The sequence below is a fragment of the Ceratina calcarata genome, unplaced genomic scaffold (genome assembly GCF_001652005.2).
Source record: "Ceratina calcarata isolate Rehan_Ccalc_2016 unplaced genomic scaffold, ASM165200v1 scaffold206, whole genome shotgun sequence".
In the NCBI taxonomy this organism is placed as follows: domain Eukaryota; kingdom Metazoa; phylum Arthropoda; class Insecta; order Hymenoptera; family Apidae; genus Ceratina; species Ceratina calcarata.
Genome location: NW_017142243.1, coordinates 118,012 through 134,961, shown reverse-complemented (window position 1 = coordinate 134,961; position 16,950 = coordinate 118,012). Strand labels below are relative to the sequence as shown.

General features: G+C 38.1%; 1 protein-coding gene across 14 annotated transcripts in view; it reads right to left on the bottom strand.

Annotated features, from left to right (window-relative positions):
* Positions 1–16,950, bottom strand: part of C3G (C3G guanyl-nucleotide exchange factor) — a 65,464-nt gene that overhangs the window by 6,988 nt on the left and 41,526 nt on the right. For 10 of the 14 annotated variants that reach the window (XM_018019790.2, XM_026811240.1, XM_026811241.1 and 7 more), the window contains 15 exons: positions 7,098–7,497; positions 6,461–6,685; positions 6,127–6,312; positions 5,621–5,928; positions 4,969–5,085; positions 4,173–4,480; positions 3,755–3,962; positions 3,496–3,519; positions 2,203–2,398; positions 1,855–2,107; positions 1,529–1,769; positions 1,304–1,318; positions 1,009–1,183; positions 283–927; positions 24–155 (listed from right to left, as the gene is read on the bottom strand). In XM_018019790.2, coding sequence (XP_017875279.1) covers positions 24–155; positions 283–927; positions 1,009–1,183; positions 1,304–1,318; positions 1,529–1,769; positions 1,855–2,107; positions 2,203–2,398; positions 3,496–3,519; positions 3,755–3,962; positions 4,173–4,480; positions 4,969–5,085; positions 5,621–5,928; positions 6,127–6,312; positions 6,461–6,685; positions 7,098–7,497 — 3,433 coding nt within the window. The remainder of the gene's footprint in view (positions 1–23; positions 156–282; positions 928–1,008; positions 1,184–1,303; positions 1,319–1,528; positions 1,770–1,854; positions 2,108–2,202; positions 2,399–3,495; positions 3,520–3,754; positions 3,963–4,172; positions 4,481–4,968; positions 5,086–5,620; positions 5,929–6,126; positions 6,313–6,460; positions 6,686–7,097; positions 7,498–16,950) is intronic. The other 4 variants (XM_026811247.1, XM_026811243.1, XM_026811244.1 and 1 more) reach the window with 4 other exon arrangements.

Below are 16,950 nucleotides of genomic sequence, written 5' to 3'. Positions count from 1 at the left end.
AAAAATATTGAAAGGAACTTTACCCTTTTTTAAACCTTTTCATATTTTCGACAATATTAAATTGTTGCCATCTTTTCGAAAAGTTTATAGTGCCATCCGGTAACAGATCGCTATTTCCTATGTGCACAAATGTAAGATCTTGTAAGACAAGTCCGCTGAAACGAGAAAAAGAGATTCTTCACGTGTATGCCTTTAAAATAACAGTCAATTTGAGTTGTAATATTCCGAAAATTGCAATTGCTTTTAGTGGAGGATAAAAATAAAATGACGGTGTCTACTTACATATAAGGAATACACGGCGGTTGTGTCTCCGCCAAAGCTTGCCTGTAAGCTCGGAAACTGCTAGAGCTATCAATAAGGGCACAGTATTCTTTCAAGCCCTCGGTAATATGTTTCTGCCACTCAAGCCTTCTAATGGGCGCACTGTCCAGTGCGGACAGTAAAGCTAGATAGCTATTGAAATTGTTTATTTTCCGAAGGTGTTTCATTATCTTGATGAATTTTACCACGTATTTCTCTCTATCCTTCGCCTCATTCTCCAGTCTATGTTCTAATATCCTTGATCTTGCCCAATACGACATTTTATTGAAGTGCTCAGTGAATCTGGTCAGGTTCGGACTACGCTCCTCGTTCTGTTCCTGGGCCCAGATCAACACTTCCGGTATTTCAATTTTCATGAATAGATCCGCGTCTAGCAATGTCATTTGTTCAGCGATTTGTTCGCTCTTGAAATCAAGAAGCGAAGCTTGTTTCGTTGTCACACTCAACGAGGAGAGAATCGGCTGCGCGGCTTGCAACTGTTTCGTCGCGTGTTTCTCCAAAATTTTTACACGCAAAGCTTTTGCCATGGTCAGGTCGCCGCTGCATACCAATTGTTGCACGAATTCCATCAGGGTTTGTAACAAAGTATCGTTGAGATCGGACATGCTAGAAGAAGTTCATATTTCTTTAATTGTAAGTGTATTACAAAATATGAAAACGTATCGTTTCGTTTAGTTATTTACTTACGTTAAATCGCTAACAACCCTAACTAGTAAGGAGAACGCCTCGCGAGCTGCTCTTTGCTTAGCGACATCAGCGGAACAAGAGAATCGTTGATGACGTCTGTGCAACTTTTGAATCAATTCCAGTGGTTGCATGAAAGTTCTATACGTCGTTAAGAACGCCTCCTGATATAAAAAGTCTGCAAACAAGATAATAAACGAATACTTTATTTACTTTCACAAGAGACTTTATTTACGTTTGTAATAGCTTTACGACAAACTTGATTAATTATTCCTTGTTTCAATAATATTACACTGACCTGATTCTTTTTCATCTACGCAGCATGAAAAAATATGAAATGTTTTATATTTTACAGAGTTCATTAGTTTAAATTGGAGCCGAATTTACAAAAAGCATATATTCTCAGCGATTTTTATGAAATTAAGATACGTGATGTGTTCAAATAATGAATTGTCCAAAGTCTTGCCTTTGACCACATATTTTTATTCTAACATATTAGAAAATTGTAATAAACGGTATTTACCGTGTCTGTTAGCTTTGGTAGCATGAATCAACAGTGCGTCAGGATGACCTCCCTTTATATCCGGACCTTCTTCGTCAGGTTTCTTAAACACTAAATGCTTGCTGATATCTAGCTCATCCAGGATGCTATCGTCTTGATCGACGTCTCTTAACTCCAAAGTGCTGTCGTCAACTGATATCGACGACAGTGCGTTGCTCGCGGGTCTCGAAGATGGTAATATCGTGTCCAAAGCAACGTTACTCTGAAGATAAGATATCACGCGATCTAATAAATCTGGGAGGCTCAGGGACTAGTAAAACGTGGCAGTGGCTTTCTCAGATACTTACCGATTTCACTGGAGTCGACGGTGTCACTTCTTTCTTTTCGTGGATGGAAATAGGCTCCTCCGCCTTCACAGGAGTTGACGTTACCATTGGTTCTATGGTGTTTATACTTTGCATGCTAATCGTTGGTTTCGGCGAAATCGGCGGCGGAGTTGCGTTAGATTTAATCGAACGGGATCTCTTTGGTGGCAACGCTGGTGGTAGACTAGAATTATTTGCTATTTCTGTTACTGACGGTGTCATAGTTAAGGAGGTACTGAAAAAGATATTCAACCGTATTCTTCGCAATTTTCTTAACACACTGAATGAGACGACGTGTGCGTACACATTTGTACTATTAAATTCGCATACTTTGAACTGTCGTGCAAGGTGGTCATAGTGTGCGCCATGAACGAGCACGACTGCGTCGTTGTAAGGGCCATCTCGTGTTGTTGCCATTCTGCTTGCATTGAATTATAAGCTGCCACTGAATGCCGAGTCCCAAGACCAGAGATGAAGTCATTGTTACTGCGGGAACAGTTCCCAAACATCTCCATGTATGCCATTACTGAAATAGATATAATCAAACTTTGTATAATTCTAACGTATCAGACAATGTAACGATTATTTCTCGTGAGGTAACATAAAAATAAATAAAGACGATGGCTCCATGATATGTATATATGTAATATATATATATGTAACATGTGTATATATATATATATATATATATGATGAATACAAGCATGATTCGTGTTACGAAAAGGAAAAGAAATATTAAAAAAAAGCGCAGGTGTATAAAATACAAAAGAACACTGATGCACAAGCATGTTTCTTGATACATAATTATACATAAATTCGCGTTTATCAAAACTCACTGGAGTAAGAGTGCAATCTTTTAAACAACATGTTTAAACCAAAGTCGATTACACTTCCCGCGGTAAAACTGTTACTCTCTAATTGAAACAAGTATTATCGAAAAAATTTTATGATATGAACAGACGCGTCTTTTCTCGTCGTTTCTTTAGGCACAATCGTGGAAATGAAAACTAAAGCCAGCTGGCTCGGCTACGGAGTTAAAGAAGCGTAAGTGTTAACTGACTATTAGCAAGAAAAGGTCAATCTAATTAGTGAAACAATGTCGACGCCCACGTAAGTGGTCGAAGATAGTTTCCAGATTAGACAATAAAATTTAGAGCTTGTACAGATGAGTTAATAAAAGTAAAAGAAACAACATATGAGGTGTGATATAAACGAAATGATTAAATAAATATTCGTAACTTAATTCTGTAAAGTATAAAATAAGAAAAATAATATAGAGCGAGTTAAATTGATAAATTTTTAAAATGATCATTGTTCATGTTTAATGTCGGTATTAATTACGTATTATAATTGTAAGCTATAAAGAAGCCAAAGATACTTATGTGACTGAAGTATACATATAGTCCAAGCTCGATATCAAATGAAATCTCGACGATCAACATCGTTTCCATAAAAGGAGATAAAAAAATGAACGACGAACATGCCGCAAGAAAGCTAAATAGAGCTCAAAAAGTCGTGTATTAATAATAATTAATGCGTGAAACGAAGGGTTTCAACTTAGCGTGAACGTGTTTGGCTGAAGAAGGGATATAGCTGATTTGTGTGGGCAGGAATCCCACTTACCAGAATATGCCACTGATTGGAACACTGGGGGATACAAAATATTGTATCAGTTTTAAACCTACTCAGAAAACAGATTTGGAACGTCTACTCTCTAATATAATAATCTAGCCAATTGTTTAATGCAATTTCGTCTGACAATTTATGTCTGAGCAGTTTCGTTTTTAGTATTTCCATTAAAAAATTTTATTCAACAGCAATAAAGTAGCCGTAGGACTTGCCTTATTGCTGCTTGTCGTTAAAAGTCATGATCTGAACTTACTGTGCCTTTTCTTAAGGGGGAGCGGAGGAGGTTTACTGGCATCCGGGCTGTCGCCGTTGCTAGTGTGTAAACTACAGGTTGATAAATGCTCATTTTCAGGTACATTGTCATACTGCGATGGTTGGCGTTCTTTCCTTCGCTTCGAACGTTTCTCTGGCAACGCTGGTGGCACACCGTTCGCATCCGAGGAAGATATCGATTCTATATCCTACACAAAATATACACACAATTTTGTTTTATTAAACATTTGTAAATGTATGATACGTTTAAATGTAGTTATAGAATTTGCAAAATCAGTTAACAAACAATAAATTGAAGTCGAATATTATACAATCAAGAGCAAACTGTACAGGTAATGATAACTACTAAGATTAAAATGATACAAATAAAAGACACGACATGTGGAACTCATATTTACCAATTTTTCCAACATCGCGGCATCGGCGCTCCCGGATAGATTTGTCGAGCTAACGGCACTCTTCGAACTGGTCAATGTCTTCTGTGTGTAAATAGACCCGTTGCTGTCCGATGATAGTTTCGTTTGCGAGAACGATTGCTGCGAATTGAACGTTTGCGAATTATAACTAATGCTGCTCTGCTGAGAGGATCTCTTGGACGTTATACTGGATGCGGTATAACTTTGCGACGAACTTCGTTGTGAATGCATTGATACGAAACCAGATTCTTGCGTTTGGGTCGACAATCGTTCCATTTTCCCTTCTATACCTGAGACACACAATTACGATAAAATTAATAACAGATTGACTTGTTTCCACTTGAGAATCCACTTCTCTTCTTCAATATTCTGTCTTATGATTTTTTAATTTAAACAAAACATGCCAATTCGTCTTTCCTCGACATCTTTACGCAAGAACGTTTTCAGAGTTCCCCAATTCCAGTTGATGGACATGTTCTTTTAAAACGGGGAATTAGCTAAATTTCGAGAAGCGTATTTGAGAAAAAGAACTCCACCGATTCGAGCGAGGATCTATACGATACTGTTTATTCACATACGTTCGCAAGGTCTGACCGCCTACGCTACTTGCCTCGCTAGCTATTTGAGGAATTCTTGCGTAATTTTAGCTCTTACATTTTTTTCTTTACATTCATGAATGTGCAATGTCACCGGGTATCACCGCCTCTGCTTGCTGCTCTGTTACGGTGATATCCGATTATCTGGTACACAAAAGTGATTTTCCTTTTCTGTTACTCACCGGTGAATGGATTAAGCATTTCTTGAGGAGTTTGTTGACCCAATAACATCGTGCTCGGTATATTGGTTTCGGAACCGTCCCAGCAACTACAGTTTGAGCTACCATTAACTTGGATGCCTGTAAATACGAAACAATCGTAGATACATTTTATTCTGCTTTATTTTTAATATTAAGAAAGTTAAAAATATTCGTCTAATACACTTTTAATAATTGTATTTCTTACACCACATGATTCCTCTAATATAGTTTATAGGAGCAAAAACGTGAACGGTTTTTGAGACGTGTCGTTCAAGACAACTGAGTCGATGATTAAAGCGTACGCAGTTAAAAACCGTTTCGTTGACTAAGCAATGTTCACGTATGGATAAAGAGTTCCACGGTCACCTTGTTAGGATATATCTAATTTCGATGTCGTGAACGTTTACTCAAGTATCGTAGAGCAATGAATTTAATTTAATTCCAATTTGATTTTTATCTTTTTCATTTAGAAAAAGTGTTATCGATATTAGAATAAAAATCTAATTATGCTATATTCATCTAACGATTTAAAATATTGCATGCAGAATGAGAGAAATATGTATGTTGCTCATGACACTCCTTATGACATAGTAAAGTGACTTCAGTAATTAATTAGCGTAGAATACATTTTTACCTTGAATAGTGGCCATTAGGCTGAGATCCATACTGTCGTTCAGAGACTCGTCGTTTGGTCCCATGATCGCCCGTATCTCATCCTCATCGCGAGAATGATTCAGGGTCGAATCCAAACTACCAGCCGACGCGCTTAAAAGTGACGACGAATCTTCTGGCGATCGACTACGTAGGGAGACACCGTCAAGACTAGATGCTAAAAGACCCTCGGACTCGTCCAGCAACTGCTGGGCCTTCGTTCTCCGCTTGGGAGGTAACGGAGGCGGCATACCTGAAGAACTATTTTCTTCCGACAGACAAACGTTTGTTCTGAAATGATCGAATCAGATAATCGATTAGAAAAATTTTTTTTTTAATAAAAGAAGTGAAAATAAAATAGTGTTAAAAATAGTTGAAAAATGATAGCGTAAAAACGAAGGGATTAATCGACATGTATAATTATGCTACATACAACAGGTAGTACATGCGATGTTACTACATCTACGTGTAAGAAGCTTAGGGAACTACCTTTCGGGGAGTGGTGGTTTCGGGGGTGGACTAGAATCCCTTAAAATCGACTCTGAACTATGCGAACTACGGACCAGACTAGTAGTCGCAGCGGTCTGCTCTAAAATCTGCCTCTCCCTCGGGGTTAGCGGGATATCGGGTAAAGAATTTCTTTGTGGCGTCAATTCCGATCCGTAACCCGACGTTCTGAAAAACGTGATCTCAGATTGTCGTTCGTTCGTAAATTCTGTTTGTTATGACGACACAAAAAAATACAGAGTCTCGTTCCTTGTTTTACTAGGTATATTTGACGGAAAGTTCAGTCTGAAAGTTTTGAAAATTACAGTGTTATTACCTATTGTTAGTGGAGGCGGCGGCGGGCTTTTGCCTGTTGGCGATCTTCTCGTTCGCTAGAGCAACGAGGTTTTTCACGGCTTCCTCGACTAATCCTATGATGTGCGTCACGTTCTCGGTGTCCAACGCGGAGGACTGATCGCCGTGCAACAGCACGTCATCGCAAAGTTTTAATAATTGCGCTAGAGCCTGGTACACCTGATTCGTCGCCGACCCGAGAGTCGAGCTTCATTAAAGAATCAAATTGTATTAAAGATCACGATACTCGTTTTCTAACACAACAAACACAATTTTCTTCCACGCTCACTACTCTTATCGATTTAATTGTACTGGATATCTTACAATTGTAGTTATCGGAATAATTCATGATTTATTGAATAATTACGACAATATAACTTATTTAACTATTCAATACAATCTTTCAATTGAAATAATCAGTGATAATTACTAATTTGGAATATTTGTCAGATTTATTGAAGAGCAACAAATAGGGTCTTGATCGTAAGACTTATGGACGTACAAGTGACACGATGTCAGATTTTGGATACAACTAGATACGTGCATTTATGAAATGCTGCTTTATTCATCATTAAACCAGGGAGGCAGAGAAAGTGAAAGGCAGTATCAAAGTTAAAAACCTGTTTTCATAGAGCAGATAGGACTTGAGCACGGTGTGTATAGTGGTCACGGTATCGAGGACGATGGTGCCGTTCCCGGGCAACATCTCGAGCTTCTTCTTCGACACAACGTCTCTGAAGTGGAGCAGTGCCAGCTGCACCTGCCGCACGTGGATGTGCAGATCGCGAAGGGGATTTTTGTCGAGAGTGGCCCCAGAAGAGTCCGGGGCGCTCTTGTCCCGAGGCGTCCTGGGCGACGAAGGCGATGCGGCCCTCGTCGCCGCACCACTGCCACCGCCGCCGCTACCGCTGCCCGGGGAACGCATCTGGGAGAGCTTCTCCAGGAAGTCCTCTTTGAAGGAGCGAGCACGACGCGCTAGTTTACCGCCCCGCGCCTTACCCCCGGACCGCTCTTCACCTTCTGAAACAAGAAACAAATAACATTGTATCAAACATTATCTCTGATGGAAGAAAATTATTTTCGCAATAGAAAGTAATTAATAATAATAACAGATTTGTTCTGCGGTTAAATGACCAAATATTAGAAATCAGACTGGGACAGTTGTTGATAACTGCTAAGAGAAATTTTCTATTTAGGACTGTTATGACTTCACAACTAAAATTTCAAACTCATTAAATTAATAAACTATTTATAGACAATGTTAATAAAAGGGAATTAATTAATTAAATAAATCCGTACAAGAGAATTCTACGTGTTCCAATTTTATATACAGCTACCAAAATTGTACGAAGTTTCAAAGCATGGGAGACAGTGAATTGTTTTGAAAAGTCGGTTGCTGTTGTCCATACGCTGGATTAAACCGAATTAAACTAATTGCAAGTTAAAGGTGGAAGGTCGAGATTCACTGGAGAATAAGCCGAGTCTAAATACTACCTTCTGTTCTTCGCCTGCAGAGGATTTCACATTTGAACTTTATACATACAATTCGTCTAGGTCTATACTCTTATTTGAAAGAAGCAAAATTTGGATGATAGTATTGCAGTCGGACGTGAGACACAAGAATTCAAAACGTGTTAGTTTAACTTGTATATTTCGCCTGTGCTTTACTCCACCGTTTCGTTTTTATCGGTATGCAAATTACATTTGACCATTATTTTATATTATATTTTACGATGGATTTCAATTAAGAAAGGATAAGTAGATGAACGTGAAAAAACCTTTAAAATTTCCCGTTTGCGTATATTTCCTGGTGAAACATCGCTATCGTAAAATACCGTGCGCTCGCCGCTATTTCAGCCGACCTTAATCGTAAGTTAAGGGGACAGTTTTGGGTATCGGAGCGTTGTACCAGCTGCAATAAACGGTGCAACGCTCTCCCGGTACGACCGATAACGGGGAAGAAATACGAAGTCATGTTGGTCATTGTTCTCTCACGGACTTAAGAACGGGCTTGCATCGGAATCGATTTGCGCACTCACACGACCAGGACTGGATGGTTGCGTAACGTCAGGAGCACGATACACTCCTTCCTATTAATTTTCAAATTTCATGGAACATTAAGTTACAATAGATAATTTGTCCACATTTTCAAGCACTCACTTAGGAAAGATAAAATTATATTTTGTAATATATAATTAATTAAATAAATCCGTACAAGAGAATTCTACGTGTTCCAATTTTATATACAGCTACCAAAATTGTACGAAGTTTCAAAGCATGGGAGACAGTGAATTGTTTTGAAAAGTCGGTTGCTGTTGTCCATACGCTGGATTAAACCGAATTAAACTAATTGCAAGTTAAAGGTGGAAGGTCGAGATTCACTGGAGAATAAGCCGAGTCTAAATACTACCTTCTGTTCTTCGCCTGCAGAGGATTTCACATTTGAACTTTATACATACAATTCGTCTAGGTCTATACTCTTATTTGAAAGAAGCAAAATTTGGATGATAGTATTGCAGTCGGACGTGAGACACAAGAATTCAAAACGTGTTAGTTTAACTTGTATATTTCGCCTGTGCTTTACTCCACCGTTTCGTTTTTATCGGTATGCAAATTACATTTGACCATTATTTTATATTATATTTTACGATGGATTTCAATTAAGAAAGGATAAGTAGATGAACGTGAAAAAACCTTTAAAATTTCCCGTTTGCGTATATTTCCTGGTGAAACATCGCTATCGTAAAATACCGTGCGCTCGCCGCTATTTCAGCCGACCTTAATCGTAAGTTAAGGGGACAGTTTTGGGTATCGGAGCGTTGTACCAGCTGCAATAAACGGTGCAACGCTCTCCCGGTACGACCGATAACGGGGAAGAAATACGAAGTCATGTTGGTCATTGTTCTCTCACGGACTTAAGAACGGGCTTGCATCGGAATCGATTTGCGCACTCACACGACCAGGACTGGATGGTTGCGTAACGTCAGGAGCACGATACACTCCTTCCTATTAATTTTCAAATTTCATGGAACATTAAGTTACAATAGATAATTTGTCCACATTTTCAAGCACTCACTTAGGAAAGATAAAATTATATTTTGTAATATACATTATGTAAAATAAATCCAAAAAACTTACTTGAAGCACTTTTTCTATAATGTATGACTTTAAATAAGGTTTACGACGTTTATACGTTTCCCAGTTGTCGTCTAGATATTAACAAATAAATTTTTTACGATTCTATCTGAGTCAGTATATATATGTGAATGAACTTCGATTTTCTCCGTAAACAGTATCAATTATTTATTGTTAGAATCTACTGGCAAACACGTCGCCTGGATGTGTAAATATCAATCGGAAATCGGAACACCGACATTATATTGGATATTAAAACAATTACACGAAGTGAAACAGTTCGCCAGTCGAATAAACGTTATAGTCTGGCTTTCATACCGACAAATATACATATTTGCAAATAATAGCTACGCAACAAGCATATAACTGTTGAACACACCAGTGTGAAATTTAATTGATTGCCCGTCAATCGTCGTCGCTACGATTATATACATAGATTGGAACGAAAACGTGCATTAATTTCAATTAAATGACGATATTTTCGATAACATTGTTCCATGATCATTTTATCAATCACACTCGACACGTACTATTTAATTTGTAAAAGTTTGATAGAAATTTTGACACATGAATAACATATATGTATGTATAACTGTACAACGAGTACTATGTAGCGTTCTATGAAGTTTCTCTAAGGTACTAAATTGGAAGTACACACAAGTACCGCTGTATTATGAATACAGAATTGTTTACAGATTTTGCAATATTGTTTGAATATCTGTAAATGGTAATGAAAATAATATGAAAGGTACACACAGTGTCAGCCGATCAATATTCCAGGCTGAGAATTTCCTGGTGAAATGTTCGGACCCGTCGAAAAATCTAGTTCGCATATTGGTATTCATCGAGCGAGCGAAACAGGGAAGTATATCCTATCTGATACTGAGAACGGCAAACAAACGGCGTGCAAATATTGAAAGTCAAAACGACGATCGAAGGGGTGGGTTTGCTCGATTGATCGGATCACTTTTCGAGATTTCACTGAACGGGTACATAGAACAGAAATGTCGATCCGTTTTAGTTGTTTTTTTTTCATTTTGCTAAGTCAGTTGTTCAGATTAATTCGAGTTGCTGAATTGATCGAGCAGTGTAAGAACAGTTTTGTTAGAGCGGAAGTAAAACTGAGCAATTTACTTTAAGATTACTGAATCGCATTTCAATGTCAAATTGGTTTCATATATTTATATTGTATTTCATTCATTTAAGCATTATACATTTTTAGAACCATTTCTAAGTACGTCATTTTTAATTATCGAATTTTTATTAAACGACAAAAAAATGGAACAAGAATACTCAACAAGGAGCTGCTCAATTATAGTTTTAACGTCTAGTTTTAGAACTACCAAACCAGTTAAAATGACTGGTTTTGTATGAAGAAATGCATATATAAAAAAGTCGATAGTTTTTAATGTTAAAAGACAGTTTAAAAGAAAGTACATATTCTCATATATGAAGAAATGCATATATAAAAAAGTCGGTAGTTTTTAATGTTAAAAGACAGTTTAAAAGAAAGTACATATTCTCATATAATATAATTTAATATACAATAACAATGCATGGAAGCAGATCAAAGTAAAACAATCGGATAATAGAGTATCATGGAACGGGATACAAATTTCGTAGGAAAACTCGATCCTTTGACAAGTATGTGTTCGCCACTCGACTCTTGGTAGTATTGAAATATTCGTTCCTCGTTGCGTTTGTAGCAACATTGTTCAACGTCGAAATATCATCCACCAGCATTTCCATCCTCATCCCCGTGCACGAATCGCAACGCTTGCAAACGATGTTAAATGCTGCCAGATCGTATTTATTCTGCGCGATTTTTCGCCGGTTACAATAATAAATTTATGGACGGCTTTTCAGCGATAGGACGATACCAACGGGTTGCCTGCAGTTTTCAAAAATATCCAGAAAAATTTAACGTCATTCTTTAGTAAAATTTTTTCAGTACGACTGTAGTTTTATTTAATTTTCTGTTAACGGATATACAGTGCTGTTCGCGATGAAAAGCAATCGAATTCGAAATGGATCAATGATTGTGTACGGTCAACCCTTATGAAGTATCAATAAACCATCAGAAATGTACGTAGTGCGTCGAAGTTGCAATTCCCTTCGATTAATAACTTCGTGTTCGACTCATTAGCAAGCTATTTGGCCAGGCTGATACAGAAAGGGGTGATCTTCGATGGGTGAAACGAGAACGAGAGCCATTGCATCGGCCAAACCACCCTCTTGTCGACGCGACGCGCAGTGCACGCATATGTACCCCAGTAAATCAAGTTCTATTCACGAATTCCGATTGAAACCTCAATCAGACGTGATTTGCGCGAAAGAGGCACGGTTCGGATGGGTGACGGAGATAATAGAAAGCGACGATCGCAAGACGGACAAGGATAAAGCGAGAGAGGTGGAATGCAAATTGCCGTGATAAACTGAATTCACGGAACACGTTCGATCCCGGTACACCGTCTCTATAGCGTGCGCGATCGAGCTGCTGCTGCTGCTTGTAAATAACCCCGGGCCGGATCTTTCTTTATCCTTCTAACAAGAAGCTCTCCATACGGGAAATCCTCGAGCATGATTCCTAGCGCGAACCCAATTTTTTATTGCAGGCAAGACTGTTACTGGCAAAATACGTCAAATGTAATACATAAAAAATAGTAAAATAGTACAATAAATGTGAGCATACAAAACTCCAATGTCTAACGCTCAGAATGTTACTGCACGTGCGACAAGATGGAAAACTTAATTCTTTTAAGGGCTCTCGTATTTAATATAGTTGCATATTTTATTTTTCTTTCTATTTTTAAAAAACTCTTTTACGGAGTATAAAGAGTTTAGATTCCTATTCATACATCTGAACGGTTTAACGTTTAACGGTTCGAATTGCTGATTGTTCAGTGGAGACTGCGTGGAAGGATTGGGATTTGTGTTGGGCAAAGTGTTTGTCAAGTTCCTCTCGGCAGTAATTTACTGGCACGCCGTTAAATAAACGCAATCGCACGGCAAGTTGAAACGTGTACCTCGCGTTTTCCTCGCCATTTAGCGATTTACTCCACAGCCGAATAACAGCCGTCACCTGGTCGCGACGTTACGAATTAACCGGCCAAGATGTTCGAATAAAACGCGCTTGATAAAGCGCGATAACTGCGCGAGTCTGGCTCGACTTTACTGTACAATCGAGTTTAATAGCACGCTCTCAGGTTAAATTAAACGTTAATCAATGCGTTCAATTTGTACGAAATGATTCTGGTATTAGCTAACATTTCGTCTATTTCGAGAAGATTTTGTCCCCGAAATTAGCGGAATATTTGCATTTATTTCTTGCTTAAAAGTAACTGAATGCATTAAAATATAAATAACATTTGAAACCGTATTAAGAAGACGTACAAGAAACTCATGGAGGCCGCACGTTCTCCGTCTCTGGTATATGCTTACATATAACAAAGTATAAAACAATATAAAATTTTTCTTTGCAAAAGCTACCAATAATAATCTTGTCTACTTCTTTACACTTTTCTATATCAATTAACTTTCTATTGATTTTATAGAAATGATGTTCACATGATTTATCTTGTGTAAAGTCAAGGTATTCATTAATTAAGGTTTGCACGCGAGTTTCGCGAATCTTGTAGCCGCGAGTTACACCGGGTCACCTTTTCATCGTTAACGCGAGGGTAGAGGCGTAGTCGAGAACGCAGCCGGCCGCGATAACTTTCCACACGCGTGTCCCTCTAATCGCATCGCTTGGTAGCCATTCATTACTGTGAAAGCCTCCGGCCTACGGTCTGGTCGTCTCGAAACTGCGTGCAAAGGCCTCAGTTTCGATGGAAAATCGCGAATGCAGCCCGTGAGGCGGTCATTGTTGTGATGCGCGCACCAATGATTTCCAAGCGGAACGCGAGTCTAATCAGTGCCCGATCACCGCGCGCCGTTGCAAAGAGGATTCTGCTCGGACTGGATAGCCTGGATCAACGTCGATGAACGAACGTAACAGAGCTGTTGAAAATGACAATGATGAGTAAATTTTTATCGTGACCGCCGGACGGAAAACGGATTTAAACGCGGGCCTATTGTCTTTTGGTAGAGTTTTTGGATGTCCAAGAGTCTTCGCAGTCGGTACCGTTTTATGGACTACTGAATTTTATGCCATGAAAAGTTTCAAATCTTTCCTCTGCCTGAGCCGTAGCCATCGGATAATGTGTGAAACGTATCACTGTATCATTTTCCAGATAGCATTCGTATTTTAATATTAAACAAATTATTGCATTTACCACACTGTTGTTCCGGTAAGGGAAATCTGGTTGAGGATATTCCATTGTGGTTACAAGATAATGTGCAATCGAATAGAAGAGATAAAATTTGTAACTTATTGTATCCACATTCTTTTCCTTTGTATATTTCCTGTTTGTTGCTGGCATTAAAATATGGTTAATAATTATAATCATGCGACAGGTTTGGGTATTGATACGCGTTCATCGTCTCGAGTTCGACTCAATTACCAGTCCACCCTGACGGAGATAACTTGAATGTTTCCATGGCAAAGTTCTAAGGTCGTGAGCCAACGACAAGTCGCTAAAACATCCGAGACAGATAACAGAAAGAGACACAACGGAGACATCGAATTCAGTGAATCTTCTTTGACCGAAAACGAGCATCTTGCTATTAATTTACGATGTTCATGTGAATGCAAAATGAACGCGAAAATCGTTATCCCAATTTATCAACGATAATATCCATTTTTTGGTTTCTATGATAATTGCAATATTTAACTCGTTGTACATATTTAGCATGTATTGAATAGTCGGAAAAGAATTGAAAGATTTTTGTCATTTTTTGATTAAATGTTTCTTTCGTTCAAAATGAATTTTATTCAAGTCTATATTAGCCATTATTATCTATGACTTTTCAGACTATCCAATATTTGCACACGTCTTTCCAGTCATTGTCACGAGTCATGCAGGATAAATAAAAACGAGAAACAGCACTTGAAATTACTTTACTAAATTCCGATTTATTGATTTCAGTACAGATCCACAAAATCAAGAACGGATTAAATACAATAGAAATTTACAGGTTAATTTCATGTTGCAATCAACCAGTGATTTATGAGTCATAGAGCAAGTACAGAGTGCGGTATAAGTATAAGCTCAGGAAGTTGCTGATGCATGCTGGACTTCCGGCGACTTAATGGCAAACCGTCCGCGTGGAACGGCTGCAATTCCCATCGAAAATTCCAGGCAACGGGCAACGCGTTTGTTTCATTTGGAAAAACAAGGGGTGAGGAACGGCCTCGCGTCCCTGTGAGAATTCGCGGACCGTTTGATTGCTTGCTCCTGGTTCGTTAGAGGTTTTAATGGCTCGCTTTGCGAAGTACTGGACCAGCCGAGGCGGAATCAAAGATGAACGAATAGATTTTCCTGTCCCCTCGATGCATTTCGTACTATTCGTTTTTATTCTCATAGTTAGTAAAATCAAACTCGTTTAAAAACGATTTTATTTCCTTACTTATAATTGTAATTGTTGATATTTTGTTCTGCTCGATGAAATCAGAGACTTTCTGTTATTGTTTTTTGAAGATTGTATTTTTGTTCTGAACGTCTTCTGATTTATAACAATAAATGCATCATGTTTTTAAAAATATCAGTCTGTCGATTAGTTGATTGTGTTCTGTCACTGTTACTAATTGAAACAACTGTGAATCCAAGTACGTGGCAAATCAGGAATATCTGCATTGACGGGTAGATCCACTCCCGTGTATTCAATTCTGTTCGTATTCATCAGGCAATGTTCGGCCTTATCGTCGGGCAACAATTTCGCGAAACGATATCGACGTTCGAACGTATCGATTTACCGTGGCTCGCCCTTCTAATCAAGGAGCGAGCCTGAAAATCGCCCGCGATACTAGATTCGATAGAACCATTCCCTTTCTCTCTCTCTCCCCCAGCGTGAAACTATCGTAACGTCGTAAAAAGAATAGTGTACATACACGGTGTCCAAATGAATAAAGTTCAAATTAGGTTCGATTCTCCGCAAAGAATCGATTCTTCCAAAAAATCGAAATGAAAGAATCGATTCTGCAAGAATAGATAAAAGTTGTAAATAAATACATAAACATTCGTTTTTTTTTCTTTGGTGTTGGATAAATGCGCAGGAATTATTAAAGAACATTGTATTCAAGAAAACAAACATTTCGTCATTTATTTCAAACATCATTTGTCACATAATTGCCATTCGTTAAGTGGTAAAGAATTTTAAAATAATAATAAAAGCTGCAGACATGTATAAGTTTATAAAAAAATGTAAAAACATAAATGCTTCATATAATGTATAAAATTATTCATTCTAACAAAAACTATATTTTCATGTTTAGACAAATAGTGTAGATTCATGATAAGAATTTATCTAAAATGCACTTTTAAAATTGATACCATAAACGTTTTACTTTGCATAAAAATCCGCAGTTTATTTATAAGATATCGTTTCGGAAATTGTTGAAAGCGATTGGAATCGATGCTGAAACCATGGAGAAGCTGTGAAACAAGAAAAGAGGCGGAGAAAAATGAAAACAAGAGAACGGTTCGTGCAGGAAAGTATCAAGAGACCATCACGCGGTGGGAGCACATGTGTATGACACGAGACACGGCGCGGCACGGCATGGCACCGGATATCGTGGTTTGCGGTTATCGGATACCTACTGCGATTTCACAGCGGATCGTGCTTAATACCGAAATACGGATTTTCCGGGTATTTCGCGGCGAAATCGCGGGAAATCAGGATCAGCCCTCTGTCCGCGGGAAACGGTCCATTAATCAATTGTCCCGCCGGGACGCGACTCAATATCATCCCCGGATTTCATTATACGCCCAGATTTATTGTAATAACGTCCATGTACAAATGGGAGGCCGCGTTTGATACCAGCAATGTAAATACATACTCCAAAAATCAAGTTGATAGATATTAAACACTTGAGAACCAGAAGTTCGGAACGTTAATTCGCTCACCGGTTGGAAATGGATAAATGGATTTTGAAGAAGTTGCTAGGAATCAGATATAAATATTAAAACCGTTTAATTTCGATTATCTTCATTACATTACAAACATCGTTCATAGTATTCCAAGAACCTTTTAGTTTGTACAACTCGAGTTTTATTTAATCGGTAAAGCAAGAATTATCTAATGTACATTGAAGTGATAAGTTGTTCACACAGTGTTTTCCGAATCTATGTTTAGATGCCGAGAGTTATTTCACACGAAATGTAACATTTTGATTTCGTCCAGTCATAAATAAGAAGTTGTTTATTTTACTTTGTTTATAATTTTTTATAATATAAC